At 35.6% G+C, this 17,667-nt stretch overlaps 1 protein-coding gene across 6 annotated transcripts in view; it reads left to right on the top strand.

Annotated features, from left to right (window-relative positions):
• Nucleotides 1-17,667, top strand: part of RNF145 (ring finger protein 145) — a 53,199-nt gene that overhangs the window by 20,217 nt on the left and 15,315 nt on the right. For all 6 annotated transcript variants that reach the window (XM_009209497.2, XM_031666574.1, XM_009209496.3 and 3 more), the window contains 3 exons: nt 8,024-8,115; nt 13,150-13,385; nt 15,827-16,002. In XM_009209497.2, the coding sequence (XP_009207761.1) occupies nt 8,024-8,115; nt 13,150-13,385; nt 15,827-16,002 (504 nt within the window). The remainder of the gene's footprint in view (nt 1-8,023; nt 8,116-13,149; nt 13,386-15,826; nt 16,003-17,667) is intronic.

Raw genomic sequence — 17,667 nt, 5'->3', positions numbered from 1 at the left:
CATATGTATACAGCTCAGTGGTTTGTAGTATGTTCACAGAGTTGTGCAAAACATCATCAAAATTGATTTTAGATCTTCATCACCCCATAAAGAAATGTCATACCCATTAGCAGTCATTCTCTATTTCCCACCACCTTCCCTGCCCCCAGCCCTTGGCAACTGTCAGTCTATTGTCTGTCTTTTTTTATTGACCTGTTCTGGATATTTTATATGCACTGAATTTCACTTAGCATGTCTTCAGGGTTCATCCATGTTGTAGCATGTGTTGGTACTTATTTTCTTTTTCTGTCAATATTCCGTTGTACAGATATATGCCACATTTTGTTTATACATCCTGTTATCCATTGATGGGCACTTGAATTGTTTCTATGTTTTAGCTATTGTGAATAATGTTACGACCATTCATGTACAGGTTTTTGTGTAGATAAATGTTTTTGTTTTCCTTGTACAAATACCTCGGGGCGGAATCGCTGAATCGTGTGGTGCCTATATTTAACCTTTTGAGAAACTGCCGGACTGTTAAAATGGCTGCAGTGTTTCACATTTCTACCAGCGGTGTATGAGGCTTCCAATTTCTCTACATTCTTGCCAGCACCCTTTGTTGTCCTTTTTAGTGGAGCCATTACAGTGAGTGTGAAGAGATATTTCAGTGTGCTTTAGATTTGCATTTCCCTGATGGCTAATGAAGTTGAACATCTTTACATGTGTTCATTGACCATGTGTAAATATTGGAAAAATGTTTATTCACATCCTTTGTTCAGTATTTAATTGGGTTGTCTTTTTCTTACTAAGTTGTAGGAATTCTTTATATATTCTAGATACAAGTCCCTTATCAGTCTATGATTTGCAAATATATACAAGTCCCTTATCAGATCTATGATTTGCAAATATATGCAGGTCCCTTATCAGATCTATGATTTGCAAATATATACAAGTCCCTTATCAGATCTACGATTTGCAAATATATACAAGTCCCTTATCAGATCTATGATTTGCAAATATATTCTTCCATTCACTGCAGTCTACTTATATCAAGGCATAGTTTATTATGCTCCTGAGAAGGAGAATCAGCACTTATAATAATTTTAACAATTAATTTGGTACTTAAAAAACTGGCTATATCCAGCCTCATTGGAAACAAGAAAAACAAATTTAAAAACTAGCTTATAGAGAAAGACATTTGCAAATATTAATTTTCTTGAAATTTTCAAATTTCATAAACTTTTGAAAAGTTGGGTTTCTGTTTTTCCTTACATGTGTATTTACATAATGAGGCTGATTATCTGGAAATGACTAAAAACTTGTTTAGAATATGTCTATAGAATGGATATAGCTTGCAGTTTGGAAGAATTAAATGTCAGAAGATTCATCGGCTCAGTCAATGTCATATGAATATTTAATATTAATATTCTAATTGAACTTATTAACTAACTTACTAAACTAAATGTCAGTTTAAATTTTTTAAAATTACTGAACTCTGCCTTGCATTTTGAGGGATGTAGCGAATGTATTTTTCTAGTACTAATCCCAATAGAAAATTGAGACTATCCAGAACTAAGGGGGAAAAAAAGAAAAACCATACACTGATATTACCACTCCTGGGAGAGTGTGGTCATTCCTGTGAGGGTGTGGGGTCACATCTACAGCTGGATGTTTTTTCTAAACTCCAGTATTCTTTTTTTTTTTTTTAGAAGGAGTCTTGCTCTGTCACCCAGGCTGGAGTGCAGTGGCACAATCTCGGCTCACGGCTCACTGCAAGCTCTGCCTCCTGGGTTCACACCATTCTCCTGCCTCAGCCTCCCAAGTAGCTGGGACTACAGGTGCCTGCCACCACGCCTGGCTAATTTTTTATATATTTTTTTTTAGTAGAGACGGAGTTTCACTGTGTTAACCAGGATGGTCTCTGTCTCCTGACCTCGTGATCCGCCCACCTTGGCCTCCCAAAGTGCTGGGATTACAGGCATGAGCCATCATGCCCGGCCCAGTATTCTTAAATTCCTTGTTAGATTTATGAACCAACATGTTGGATTTGTGTGTCTACGACTTGAATTAAGAGCCCAGTAGAACTGGCTTTCAAAAGAAGAAAGTAATACTGTTTTTATTCTGGCTCTTGGGTGTGTAAGTATGGTTTCAAATGTAAAAACTTCCCCAAGAGTGGCTTAGGCGTAAAATATGGATAATTAGCTCTCCATTTTATGATGACTTGCATAATTTAAAATTGTAGATCGGGGCTGCTGCTTCTCAGGGGTATCAGAATTTTGGGCAGGGTGTGCATTGCTATGGAGGCTGTCCTGTGCATTATAGGTTGTTGACAACACTCTCTACCCACTAGATCCCAGTGACACCCTCTTCCCAGCAAATATGACAACCAAAAAGTGTCCCTAGACATTGTCACATGCTGCCTATGAGGAACAAAACTGTCCTCAGTTAAAAACTACTATAGATAGGCCAGGCACGGTGGCACACGCCTGTAATCCCAGCACTTTGGGAGGCTAAGGCGGGTGGATCACAAGGTCAGGCGTTCGAGACCAGCCTGGCCAACATAGTGAAACCCGGTCTCTACTAAAATTACAAAAAATTAGCCGGGCGTCGTGGCAGGCACCTGTAGTCCCAGCTACTCGGGAGGCTGAGGCAGGAGACTCGCTTGAACCTGGGAGGCAGAGGTTGCAGTGAGCTGAGATCATGCCATTGCACTCCAGCCCAGGTGACAGTGTTAGACTTTAAAAAAAAAAAAAAAAAAAAAACTAGGTAAATTGTTTTTTGTTTGTTTTTTGAGACAGAGTTTTGCTCTTGTTGCCCAGGCTGGAATGCAATGTTGTGATCTCGGCTCACTGCTACCTCCACCTCCCGGGTTCAAGTGATTCTCCTGCCTTAGCCTCCCAAGTAGCTGGCATTACAGGTGCCCGCGACACACCTGGCTAATTTTTTGTATTTTTAGTAGAGATGGGTTTCAGCATGTTGGCCAGGCTGTTCTTTAACTCCTGACCTCGGGTGATCCGCCCACCTTGGCCTCGCGAAGTGCTGGGATTACAGGCATGAGCTACCACGCCCAACTTGTTTTTGTTTTTGTTTTGAGACGAGTCTTGCTCTGTTGCCCAGGCTGGAGTGCAATGGCGCAATCTTGGCTTACTGCAACCTCCACCTCCAGCGCTCAAGTGATTCTCCTGCCTCAGCCTCCCAAGTAGCTTGGAATGTTAAAATGAGTATTACCATTTATATTCTAAACTTAATTTTGACAGGAATAAAAGTGACCAGTTTCACTGTTTAACATGTTTTCTTCTTTTGAACGTTATCAGATGCAGGCACTAAATACCTTGGAGGCTAGAAAGAAGCTAAAGAAAGGGTGTCAACAGTTTAAATAAACTCTGGGTAAATGAATTATTCAACTGCTAGCGCAGTGCTGAGGATATAGTAGGTATGTTTGTGTGCGTGTATGTGTGTTTAGTAGGCATATAAGGAAGTACAGGTATTTGAACATCTGAGATTTCTTGTATCAAGTGGTGCTTGTTGCCCATATTGCAAAACATAACTTGGCACACCTTTGTTTTATGTGAAAATAGATTAGATTTCTTTGGAATTAACGTGGTTTGAAAGCTTTAAGTAAATAGCCAGAATGTACAAGTTGTTCCTAGGTTGTCCAGTGTGTGAGTCAGACTGCTGAATAGACTGTTGTGAAAAGGTCTTTAATTAGCTGAAGTGGTAAGCTACTAGGTTTTGTGGTTGGTACCCATTTATTTTTTTGTAACATGTATACTTCTCTATATAAGCAAGAATTTTTCTAATGGCAAGCTCTGAGACCCTTTTCTTTTTCTTTCTTTCTTTCTTTTTTTTTTTTTTTTTTGAGACAGTGTCTCACTCTGACCCAGGCTGGAGTGCAGTTGTGCAGTCTTGGCTCACTGCAGCCCTTGCCCCCGCCAGGCCCACACAATTGTCCCACCTCAGCCTCCCAAGTAGCTGGGACTATAGGCACCACCACGCCCAGCTAAGTTTTGCTTTTTTTTTGTAGAGACAGAGTTTCGCCATGTTGTCCAGGCTGCTCTCGAACTTCTGGGCTCGAGTGAGCCGCCTGCCTCGGCCTCCCAAAGTGCTGGAATTGCAGGCTTGAGCTACCGTGCCTGGAGGCCCTTTTCATAGATCTTGTACATTCCTTGTGGCCCCAATTTGAGTTAAAGGAGAGGAGGCTATTATACAGGACTAGGAAAGTAGATTTTTCAGAGATTTTTTTAGTTTATTACTGTGTTGGGGTGATTATCAGCCTTCCACAAATGAAAAAACATTTAAGAAGGAAAATATTTTATTCTGTTATAAGTAGATTGGCAGGAATTCTTGTTTCTGAAGATCTTAAAACATTCTACCATTTAAGTCTTCTGAAATGAAAAATTGTAATGCTTCTCTTGAATAGCTCACTTGAGTCTTAAGAGAATCATAAGATGTTGTTAAAAGTTAGAATTTTATGACTCTTGCCTTGAACTAATTTTTCACCTAAAATGACTCATGGAGTTTTGGATAATTCCCACTTTGGATCTTTCGTATTTAGGCTTACTGTCTTGTTTTTCTTATGTTGTGAATGACCATCCCTGTTGGGACTGAGTCACCAAGAATTCTCAATGCTAGCATGAGATACCTGGAAGTTGTGCATGAGTTAGATGTAGAGATTTTTGTTAACACTGATTCTTATTTCAGTTCTTCTCTACAGTTTGGGATGGGATGCCCAGATCCTCCTTTTAGAAGTGACAGATCCATAGTGGTTGTGTGGCATACTAGGTAGTTTAGCTGTCACCAAAACCATTGCCTTGACTCTGGCATGCTAAGCTGAGCTGGCCTGAAGAGAGAGTCTGCAGGCTTTCTAGGCCTGGCTGTTTTTACTGAGGTGGGGCTTTTTGATGCGTCAGGCAAATGGAGGATTTTGGAGGACTGTGTTGAAAGAGAGGAATTGAGCAAAGGGGAAAGGTTCTAAGGGGCCTAGGGACGATATTAATTTTGAGGCTATGATGAATGATACAAAGACTCAAGTTGAACAGGAATGTGGGGGGCAGTACAGTATTGGAGAGCTAATCCTAGGATCCTAGAGAAGGACAAAGTAAGAGCAAGTGGGAGGAAACTGCTTAACATCAGGGCTGTCATTGTGGCCTAAAGGTTGATTATTTATTCTTCTGGAATGCAGACCTCCCTTAGTGTCCTATAATCACAGCAAATCGCAAAGTAATAAGTATAGAGAAAGTAAAAAGAATTAAAAAGAAAATAATGGAAAGGATTAGAAAGTTGAGAGAAGGCTTAAAAAACAAAGGAATGAAATACAGGGTTGGATAAAAGAAAAGGAAATAGTTACATTAAAAACTTATAATAACCATATGAAATAGGAGAGGTAAAATAAGTAGTATTTAAAATAAAAAAGTAAAAGGCACATAGAAATATTATTAGTTTATTGAAAAAGTTAGAACCTAGAAATAGAGAATAAAATATGTAATTTTTAAATATGCTGCGAACTTAAAATCTTTTTATGTATCAATAAAAAAGACTAAAATCCTCACAGCATTCTGTATTTTTCTTACAGCACTGATTATCATCATAATTAAATAATTATAGGACTAAGTATTTATCTCCCCTCCCTGTTTGTAAGTTGCATGCTAGTATGGACTGTGCAGTATTAGCAGAGTCTAGCAGAGTACCAGCACTTATGTATTCAGTAATTTCTTTTTGAGTTAAAAAGAAACAGAGAATGTTAGTTATCCCTAGAAATTTTGTTGTGTGAAATTAGAATTTAAGGTAAGAAACTAAAGAAAGATAAAGAAGTTTTTAAAAAGAGGATAAACTAACGTAGGCTATGAAATAATGCAGAACAGTTAACAAATGTCTCAGCAATCAGAAATGCTAGCGTGATGTTTAGTTTGCTGAGCTTTATTATAAAATATTAATAATATGTGACAAAACCAAACAGTGGAAAGAAAACATGGTAGGGACCTCAAGTCTTCTCTTTTCTTGTCCCTCACACAGAGATACTTGGGACTGAGGCCCTTCTGGGGCACTTTGTGGCTTTCTCCTTGGGGATAGTGCACTTGGAGCTGATTTATCTCCCTTTTCTAAAATTCGTATAACATAAATTTAATCATTTTAAAGTGAGCAGTTCAGTGGCATACAGTACATTCATAATGTTGTGCAGCTGTCACCTTTATCTAATTCTAAAACATTTTCGTCACCCCCAAACAAGACTCAGTACTCATTAAGCAATTACTCTCATCTCCCCTTCTCCCCAGCCCCTGGCAACTACTAATCTGTGTTTTGTCTCTATGGATTTTCCTGGCCCCTGTTTAAACTATATCCATTGGAGAGAGAGATGCTCTGACCAAAAAGAAATTATTGGGCTTTAAAGGTCTGGCTAGTACTGACACTCAGAGTTAAAATCTCTTTTAGGTATAAATTTGTTTTTCAAATAGCATTTTAAAATACTTTGTATTAATAGTGTTTATATATGCATTTTATTCTAATTTCATAATTCTTTTAATTTTTTAGTTTTCTATTCTAACTATATAATTCCATTGATGGTTACCTATAGTAATCAGATATTTATGTGTTATTTGTATTTGTGCCTTTCTACATGAAAACAAGGTTACTTAATATTGCACAGTTGACATTTTGGACTGGATAATGTTTTGTTCTAGGGGCTAGCCTTTTCACTGAGGAATATTTAGCAGCATCTTTGGCCTTTACCCACTAAGTGCTAGTAATACCTCTCCCCCATTGTGACAACCAAAAATGTTTCCAGACGTAGAATATCCCCTCAGGGGCAAAATTGCCCCTTGGTTGACAACCACTGCATTAAAATAATTCTTGAGAATTTGGCTTTCTCTTTCAGTAGAAAGAGACAATTAATACATTATGTGTTAGAAACTGTCATCTAAGAGCGATAAAGGAGAATTGCTAGATCACTCATATAACTTAGTCATACATTTTTATAATCTCAGAAACTGTTTTAATTCTTTTTAAAATTTTAGTTTTAAGTTTTGATTCTTTTTTGGGAATACCCTTCTGGCTGATTGTGTAAGGGTCTTTCCTTGTTTGGCTATGCAGTGCTAAAGGAATTCCACTTGATTGCCTAATGGGAAGTCATTTCATGGAAAAAGTAAATATAGCCATATGAGTTTGTTTGGAAATACTTGAAATGTTCTCTTTTAAATACAATGAATAAAACATTAAAAGTTGAAAAAAGAGGGAAGAATGTTTTTACACAAACTTCCCTTCTTTGATGCCAAAAATACTTTAGACAAACTGTCTTCCAGTAGTACCATTTAACTTACTGATAATAAATTAAATTCTCCCTGGTTGTGCTTCACGCTTGTTTTCTGAATGTGTAAAGGCTCTTTGGTTATTACTTAAAGCTTAGTATTTCTCAGTAGTCACAGGTTAATTGAGTTGAATTTTAAAAGGAATATTTTGTTTGATCTAAAATTTGCTTCAAAGTAAATATGTAGCCTAATTAAATATTATAATTATCATCTTAGATTTCATATAGAGTTGATAATTTTTAAGGATTATACTGCTATCCCCCAGTTTTCTAACTAGTTTGTGGTTCTAGTTGGGACTAATAAAATATAATTGGGGCCAAAACTCTGAGGGAAATAAGATGAGGGTGGGATGTTGGTGGTGGAAGATAGCCAGAAAAGGAGATATTTAGTGTCATATCACTAGATATCATTGGTTAGTGTAGTAGAGTTGAGAGAGATCACCTCTCAATTGGGTTTTTACTGGGCATAAGGTATTTAATAAGGTCATGAGAAGAAAGAAAATTTCATAATGTGGAACTTTGGCAGCTTTCTCTGCATGGTAACATTCCATTTCAATAAGTTATGTCTGTTTCTAATGCACAGAAAACAGATGAAGGCCATTTATATATAATTCTTCATACCTAAATTTTTCCTTAGACATGGAAAAGGGGTATCAGTAACATAATATACTTTTATAAGCATATTGTGATTCTGCTTGGAATGTATTTCATATACACATTCTTATCAATTTTCTTATTTAGGGACTATGTTCGGAGTGAACTGGAGTTTGCCTATGAGGGACCAATGTATTTAGAACCTCTGTCTATGAATCGGTTTACCACAGCCTTAATAGGTAAGTATTATAAAAGAATTAAAGTGTAGGTAGGAACCGGCCAGTCTTACTAACTTACAAAATTCGTGCATACTCATTTTTTTAAAAAATGGAATTCTCAAAAGTGATTCATGGTGACTTTTTCCACATATAACCATTGTTCAGTGGGTTTTTTTTAGGTCTTCTTTTCCCCATGTATAGGTTATGTATTTATAGTCATATTGTACATAGCACATAGTCGCTTGTGCTTTTTATAAGGGTTTTTTTTTAAGTATTTGAGAAGATTAATTTTTAAATAGAGTTAATTATTACTTTGAACGATTAAAATGAAACATGTAATATCTTAAATTTACTTATAGCTGTTGAAAGCCATGAGCTTATTGTCAAAAATAAATGTCTGGAAACATCAAGAACTTGAGATTTGATTGAAATATTCAGATAGTAGAATGTTAAAAATAGAAGTGTTGGCTAAGGCCTGAAAACAGTATAGATACAATTTAAAGTGAAGTACCGGAGCCCTGCTACCAGAGTGTACCATGCCAAAATGCAAAAACGGAAGTGAGAGCAAACCTGTTTTGTGACTTTGAAACTCACCCATGTAGAAGGTGTTAAAAGGCCTAAAATTAGAGATTAGAGGAGGGTTTCTTCAGAGAGAACTCTTTTTTTCTGAAATACTTCCCCAGCCCTTTACACTAGAGGATTCAGTGGGGGACCATTTGGGGAGTTATGTGTCTTGTGTAGTGAAGGGGGGAATGCTGTGGACTGGGGTCTGACTTACCGTGGAACATTTTTTTGTGTGTTACACTTTTTTTTTTATTTTCTTACATTAAAAAACATTTTTAAATTGATTTCTGGGGAACACATGGTGTTTGGTTACATGGATACGTTCTTTAGCAGTAATTTCTGAGATTTTGGTGCATCCATCACCTGAGCAGTGTACACTGTACCCAATGTACAATCTTTTATCCTTCACCCACCTCTCACCTTTCCAGGAGGCCAGAAGTCCACTGTATCATTCTTGTGCCTTTTCAGCCTGCAAAATCTAAAACTATGTTGTCCAAAACTAGCCACATGTGGCTGGTAAGCACTTGCCATGTGGTGAATTGAGATTAAGGTGTGCTGTACGTGTAAAGCACGTACTCAGTTTTGAAGACTTGCCACAAGCCAGGTTAACTTTTAATATGTCTTGTTAACTTTTAATATAGATTGAATGTCTATATGATGATGTTTAGGATATGTTAGGTTATGTAAAATATATTGTTGATTTCACTTGTTTCTTTTTACTTTTTGAAATGACACTAATAGAAAATTTAAAATTATATATGAGGCTCACATTATAATTCTAATCTGATATAAAGGACTAGCAATAGGCTAGTTGCTTGTTGAGTGTTTTGACTGTGGAGTGAAAATGCCTTATAGGGTTTTCCTGTATCTTCTGATATAGGAAATTGTGGAGCAAACAATGTAAGTTTTTTGTGAACTAGACAAGGGCCCTGAAAGTCTGTGTAGGATTTTCTTAGGTCCTGTTCAAGCAGGCCTTTTAGGGGGATGAGAAGTCATCAACAGGGATTGACCTTCCATATTCCCAGGAGCTGAGAAAAGAGCCAAAAATGGCCAGTGGAGGGTATACACCAAGCACCAAGGGTACTGCTGCAGGTGAGAGAGCCACAGTGATAGGAACAGTTTCAGAACAACCCATAAAAGTGTCCAGGGGAAAATGAATCGGTTTTAGATACCTCAAGTCTAGGAAGCACCAGTACCAGTACCAACCATATTGTTGTAAGAGTCCAGTTAAGTAGGAACCTGCCTACTTCCCTCCCTCTCCTTCTTCCCTTCCCGCTTCAGTCCTGGGTGAGTCAGAGGAAGAAGTGCTAGGTCAAAAAAGAGACAGAAGCCAGCTACAGGCTTTCCACTTCCTCTCCCAATTGCAGATTTTCTATCTTAAAGCATTAAGGTCAAAATTAATGCTTTCCCTAGAATGCCTGAACTCTAGAGTAAGGGATAAGTCCCAACTTTAAATGTGTTTGAAAGTTTCGGTTATTATTAAATTGAGACAGTAACCTAAGCTAGAGTTATGGGACTTGCCTTGGATTTTATCTAGGGGCAGGAAAACCACTAATCTTCACAGAGTGGATTTTAAAAGACAGCAGAGGACAAAAATAATGTTGCTTTATAACTATGTCGTTATGAGTTGGCATATTTATTAATGGTAACATTCAATAATGAACATATTTGCTAAGTTAGAAAGCTTGTAACGTTTTATGATGGATATACTTGTATTATAAATATGAAGCATATTTCTTAAAACTCTTCTTATCAGTGGCCATGGTCTTCTGTTTATTTAGCTAAGATTCAACTTTCCGAAGTCCATAAACTATTAAGGAGCATGTTTTCTTTCAACTTTGATTTTAAAATAATTTTCTAGTGTTTTTCTTAATTTTAATAACAAACTTTTTTGAAAATAGGTAATTTTAATATGCCATGATTTCCTAGGGTTGCAGACTTCTTGGAGATATTTCTAATAGTGGAATCCTGACATCTAAAGAGTACATTGGGACTTTGGTTTATTCAGAGTTAAAAGTTGAAATAGGCAAATCAGAAGACAAACAACTTGTTCTTTTGGAACTTTAGGGGAGATTCCACTAACAACATATGACTCCTTCATTCTTCTACCTCAGCAGGAGTAGTCTTCTCTTAAATATGCCATATGAGTCATATTCTTCTATGAAAGAAGATAAAGGAAGCCTGTAACCCCAGCACTGAGCGCCACATGTGCTGGCATAGACTTAAGGGAATTTTCAGAGCTTAGAGGAAGTTTACATTGTGCTCAACAAGGACATTTAAGTTTCATAACTATAAACACAGTGGAAGCCAGATCATTTGGTGGCCTCTTGTTTTCTATATAATTAGGAGTTTTTCTCTTCTTTATGCCATGATTGTTTTTCACATTACTTTAGTATCAGTTTTTTAAAGGCCAAAATTAATGCTTTGTGAGATAAAATACCGTATGTGTTTTATGACAGTAGATTGTTATAAGTGTTTGGTCTTATGTAAAAATGGTTGACATTTTTGTATTTTTCTAACACAGATTGAATTTTCCTTATTCAAAATGCTGGGACCAGAAATGTTTTGGATTTCTGATTTTTTTAGATTTTGGAATATCTGCTTTATACTACTGTTTGGAAATCCTTAATCCCAAAATCTGAAATCCAAAATGCTCCAATGAGCATTTTCTTGGAGCATCATGTTAGATTTTAGGGCATTACGGATTTTAGATTTTGGGACTAGGAATATTCAACATGTGTGTGGATAGAATACAAACAAGTCCCAAATTTTCATTTTGGTTTTCATTGACAAGAAGTGAGAAAATATGGCTAATGATTCTAAATTAATCTGGAAAATTCCATAATCTCCAAGAAATTCTGAAAGAAGCAATGAGAGAGGATTTGTCCAATCCGTATGATGGAACAGGGTGGTACCATCATTAGAATAGATCACTGAAAACAAAAAGTAATAAGTTCTTATACAGACCTAAATATGTAAAAGATTTTGGAGTATACTACAGTGACATTTCAAATTAATGAGAAAGGAGTGGATGAGTCCAGTAGGCCAGTTTTGAGATAACCAACTAAACATGTACAAAAAACAAACTTAGATCTTTATTTTCTTATTCCACAATAAATCAAATGTATTAATTTTTAAGTTAAAATTAAAAATTAGCTAAAAATTACTAAAAGAAAATACAGCTATTTGTATAATCTTGAGTGGGGTAGCCATGTAATAAACTATGGCACTAAAGGTGGGTACAATTAAGAAAAAAAATGGTTTGACTATTTTCAATACATACTTTTATAAGAGAATAAAGTTATTAAAAATATTAAGACAAGGGGCATATTACAAAAATGCAATCATGTGACTAAGGATTAGTATTTCGATCAAGCAGTAAGATATGTATTCTAGTAGAAAAATGGGCAAAGAATGTGAACATTTCACCAAATAATTGCAAATGATTGCACATGTTTTTATATACTTATTGATAATGTTCAGTGCTGCTAGTAACCAACAAAATGCCAATTATAAAAATTTAAGAAATATTCCCTGTTCTTCCCTTCTCTAAATTATACTCACTATGGCAAGTTAATGGAAGAATGGCCACATTATACACTGGTAAATTGTTGCTGGAGGGCAGTCTGACAGTGTGTCAAAGTCTTTAAAAATTTTTTTTTTTTTTTTGATTCAGTAATTCCTAGCCTAAGAGAATATTAGGAAATGTGTTCCAGGTAGTTTATACAAGGATGTCATAATGTAAAAGCTTATTCATATAAAGTATTTTATAATTCTGGAATATTTGGAAAAGGCTAAATGCAAATATCATGTCACATACATTCAATGTAACCCAGGGTGTTCTTAGGGGCTACCTTTGGGTTGTGGGATTGTAAGAGACTGAGAGTTTTCTTTCCCATTTTGTTTCTCTGTTTCTGAGTTTAATACAATGATCATGTGTAATCCCCAGTGAGAAGAATTTGTTTAGTTTTTAGTTTTAACTTATGATTTAGTTATTTGGGGAGGTTTACATGGTCCTCCAAAAATAAAGATTAAAGAATTCTCAGAACAAATATTGTTACAGTATGATCTTGAACAAGTGATTGTATCTTGGATTTTATGCTTTCACCTATAGACCAGAACAGTTACATATTGAGTACCTTTGGAAAAGAAGCTGTGTATAAACAGTAGCAACTGAATTGTCACAATACTGAACTAGACATTGTTTAAAGTTTTCTTCGTATTATACATGCCATCACAGACAACCAGTGGAGATTTATGTTGCTCTTTCCAGATCAGCCCTAAGGAATTAGCATTCAAAATTCACAGAACATGTGAATATGTAATTATAGTCAGATGGAGTTAAAGTTTGATTTAAAATATTATCTACAAGATTTTAGTTAGACTTCTTCAAAAGTTGTGTTACTATCCTTATCAACAGTGTTTTTTGGTTGTTTTTATTTTGTGGATGCCAAATGCTCAAAATTAAATGTATTCTGTTCCCCATTTTAGGTCAGTTGGTGGTGTGTACTTTATGCTCCTGTGTCATGAAAACAAAGCAGATTTGGCTCTTTTCAGCTCACATGCTTCCTCTGCTAGCACGACTCTGCCTTGTTCCTTTGGAGACAATTGTTATCATCAATAAATTTGCTATGATTTTTACTGGATTGGAAGTTCTCTATTTTCTTGGGTCTAATCTTTTGGTACCTTATAACCTTGCTAAATCTGCATACAGAGAATTGGTTCAGGTAAGACTGACAACCACAAACATGTAGATAAAATTCTACATAAATGTTAAGTACATTAAAGTTACAGTTCATTTTTAGTTCACAGTTATGGTACCAGTCATTTTTACAGTTTCAAAACAGCAGCTATTTTCAGCTCAATTAGGAGCATCTGAAAGATTGTTGATTATGTTCTGTTGAGAAGGCAGTAAAGTGAAGTGGTTCTCTTAAAGCAGATTTATCTGAGATCATACCCTGATGCTGCTGTTCCCTAGCTGTGTAACCTTGTGATAATTGCTTTACTTTCTGTAAAACGGAGCTAATAATGAAAGCTGTGTTTTCCTCATAGGGTTCTGTGAGATTTAAATGAGTTTAGTACCAGACAATGTTCCATATGTGTTAGCTATTGTAATGAAGACAAAAATAATAAAGAATTGAATACCTATAAGTCAAATCCTGCTTTTTCCTTCTGATTATAGTCCTACTGTGACTACAGTTTCTTCCCTTTGTGCCTAATTGAAACAGAAAAGTTAAATAGTTCGGGGTTATAATATGATAGATTTCATTTAGATATAGTACTTGAACTGACTTTGCCAACATAACATGCTTTTTATAAAAGTTTCTCCCCTACTTTTTTCAGCCTTTGCTCTAAGGTAAATTACCCGCAGATACAAACAATACACATTTGGGAAATAAATGTTTCTCTTTGGTTTAATTGATAGTTTGTAGTATAAAAAGTAGATTTTAACCTGACTTGGTATAAAAAGAGAGTGTTAAAATGTCACTGTCTTCCACCTCTTGACTGTGTCCTTAAGGTACAGGAAGCTCTCAGATAGAACAAACTGATACAGCTAAGTGAGGTATTCTCTTATGGCCCCAGGGGCAGATCTTTGAGAATACTTTCTCTAAGCTTTTGGCCTTAGCCTGATTCTATCTTCATCTTACACAGTGATTAACTTGGGCAGTTTTCCCAGGAGTAGATCTTCCAGAAACGAGATTATTTCTACTGTCAGTGAAGAGCGGCTTCATGGGGAAGCAGGACAGGAAGGGTTATAGTTGTATTCAGGGTAAGAATGACAAATTTAAGATACATATTTTTCTTTCAGTTCAGTCTTATGAGGGTTATCTTAGTTTGTAATAAATAATGAATATTCAGTAAATATTTATTGAATATTAAATATTTATTGAATAACCTCAGCCTTCATTTTTTAATATCATATTTAGTTGGTTGCCATAAGATTCATACATCAACTAGATGTAGCTGTTGGAAATACAAGTTATAAAATGTGTGACCAGGAAAGAATTAGATAAGCAAGAAATAGTGGTCTGTTTCTTGAATGGAAAGGAAGAAAAGTATTCTCTGCATCTTAGTTATCAGTCTGCCTGATAATAATTTTGCAGCTAGTTGGGCAGTTTCCTTTTTCTTTTAATCTTTTCTCACTGGGGAAAATAGAAGTTAATAGACTGGGTTGTAGAAAAAGCCTTTGATTTACTGATGAAAGAATTTTAAATTTAGAATAATCTGCAAGTCAATTTATTTTAACTTAATACTTAAAGATCTTTGTACCTTATTGAAGCATTCCGGTATCACATTGAGAGATTCCAGCAAGACCAGTTGACTGCTAGATTTTGGTTTTGTAAGCTGCCAGGCAGAATTCCTGCTGTGTTACCAGAGTCTGGTCCTTGACATAGAAGCTCTAGAAACTTTGTAACACCTATGCTCTTAGATTGAATCAGATTCTGTGATTGATTTTTCCTAGTCAGTTTCATAAGAAGAGTGTTTTATAAACTGGAAAACTAATTTAGTGAGTTGCAGATTATTAAGCCTTTTTTTTTTTTTTTTAATATATCCTTTTCCTAATGTTACTACATTTGGCAAACCAAATGGAAAAACATAGCTTGATAAAAACACAGTAGGAGGAAGGGGAATTGATGTGTATGGGAGAAAAAGACTTGCTAACTATCTTTGCTCTGCAAAAAATTTTTCCAGTGATTAAGTACTCTTCTTCATTGAACTGTTTCTCATTTGTGACATTTCTGAATAAACCCTGAAAGTTTTTACTTTTACTTTTTTTAGACTACTGCCTCAAGCAGTGTTGCATAAGTTCATGCTAGTCCTGATTATTTTGATTAGACATGAGTGTTTACCAAGTCTTCTCAAACTACCTTCAAGGTTATTTTGTACTGAGTATGACCTTATTTTGACCTTATCCCTGGACTATTAGGGCAATTTGTTGCTATCAAATAAGTGTGTGTCAAGTGTTAATAATAATGCAAAATCAGTAAGTTTTAAAAAACATACTGTTTGTTAACTATATAGGCTAACTTTAAAGGAATTTAGCTGAAACAGTCCTACAATAAAAGAAAAACTATTTAATGTTTTACTTCTGATTCGATTCTTAAGTGTTTTTACAGTGTTTATTAGATGGTGATACAAGAAGTTTTCTTGTCTTGTTTTTATTTAGGTAGTGGAGGTATATGGCCTTCTCGCCCTGGGAATGTCCCTGTGGAATCAACTGGTAGTCCCTGTTCTTTTCATGGTTTTCTGGCTCGTCTTATTTGCTCTTCAGATTTACTCTTATTTCAGTACTCGAGATCAGCCTGCATCACGTGAGAGGCTTCTTTTCCTTTTTCTGACAAGGTAATTTAATAAGAGCCTATGATACTATGTATAACCTTAGAAAGAGAAAACTGATCTAGGAATAGTAAGTTTTGCAGATTACTTTTATCATTCATGTTATACAACTTCGTATTTTGTTAAGATAGGATTTTCATTCACTGGATTCCTAGGTTTGGCAATGCAGGGAGGTACTGATATAATAATGTGGTTTATTTGACTGCACTATGGACCAGAGTGTAGCAAATGTTTTGTGGAAATGTACATAGCAAATTGTAAAAGTATTTTTTCACTTTCAAGTTAAAATTGTTGGGTCAATCAGAAAAAAGTATATTATAAAAATAACATTTATCGAGTATTTAAAATGTACCCATACCATTAAACACTTTGCCTCACATTAATCTTTATAGCAACCCGGAGAGATAGGTGCCTTTATTATAATTACCATTTTATAGCTGAAGAAACTACCAGGAATAACTTGCCCCAGGTAACACTGCCAAAAGAAGCAGAACTGGCACTGAGACCCACCTGAGTTCGAAGCCTGTGACTTAGTCTGTATACTTTGCCTATGTCACTGTTGGCTTCAGTATCAAGATAGAGTCAGATAATTGGAGAAATGGGTCTATAATAGTACTTTACTGTCTAACCCTGAGGTGTTCAGTCTTTTGGCTTTCCTGGGCCACATTGGAAGAATTGTCTTGGGCCATACATAAAATACACTGGCACTAATGATAGCTGATGAGCTTTAAAAAAAAAAAAATCGCAAAACAAATCTCATAGTATGTTAAGAGAGTTTACAAATTTGTGTTGGGCTGCATTCAAAACTGTCCTGGGCTGCAGGTGAGTCAGGCTTGTTCTAACCCAAAATAATTCTAAGACTCAGTTTTTAATATTTAGGGGTTTTTTGTTTTGTTTTGGTTTTTAAAATCTCATGTCATTTGAGTCCTTTTCCTACTTTATTGTGAGCTTATGCTAGATCCACATTTGTTATTTTTTCTACTCTTGAGTTTGAATCTCACTTTCTCAGAATCTAGTACATGAATATACATCTTGGTTCCCTCACTCATTGTCACTTTAAAAAGTAGGGATGAAAATCTGTCCTCCTATAAAGTAAATGTAGGTTATAACAGTTTTAAGTTCTAGTTAATAGTCATTGTTTCTCAGCCATCCAATATGATGGAAGACTGTGTACTAAGTGGTGTAGGCTATGAGAAATTTAAGACAAGTTTAAATTAAGATAGTTTACTATCCTTAAGGAAAATGTTACAAGGAAAGCATTAACACAGATGTAAATAACATTAAAAATATACGGGACAAAAACCTGTTTTAACAAATAAGTAGGATAAACTTATATTGGTACTGAATCAGATTTTGAACTTTCTAAAAATGAATAACAATTATAAGTAGCTTCTATAAACATACAGTAAGTTGATGTCAAAGTCAAATACATTTTAAGGATTAATTTCGTATTAAGCAAATTTGACTGCTATTTGTTTTTGATATAAGTATTATGGAGGTTTTGTGCAAGACTTTTTTTTTTTGAGATGGAGTCTTGCTCTGTTGCCCAGGCTGGAGTACAGTGGCACAATCTCGGCTCACTGAACCTCCGCCTTCCAGGTTCCAGCAATTCTTCTGCCTCAGCCTCCCAAGTAATTGGGATTACGGGCACACACCACCACACTTGGCTAA

Source organism: Papio anubis, chromosome 5, assembly GCF_008728515.1.
Source record: "Papio anubis isolate 15944 chromosome 5, Panubis1.0, whole genome shotgun sequence".
NCBI classification, from domain to species: Eukaryota; Metazoa; Chordata; class Mammalia; order Primates; family Cercopithecidae; genus Papio; species Papio anubis.
Note: the sequence above shows the minus strand (reverse complement) of the source record. Positions and strands in the feature narration are given on the sequence as shown.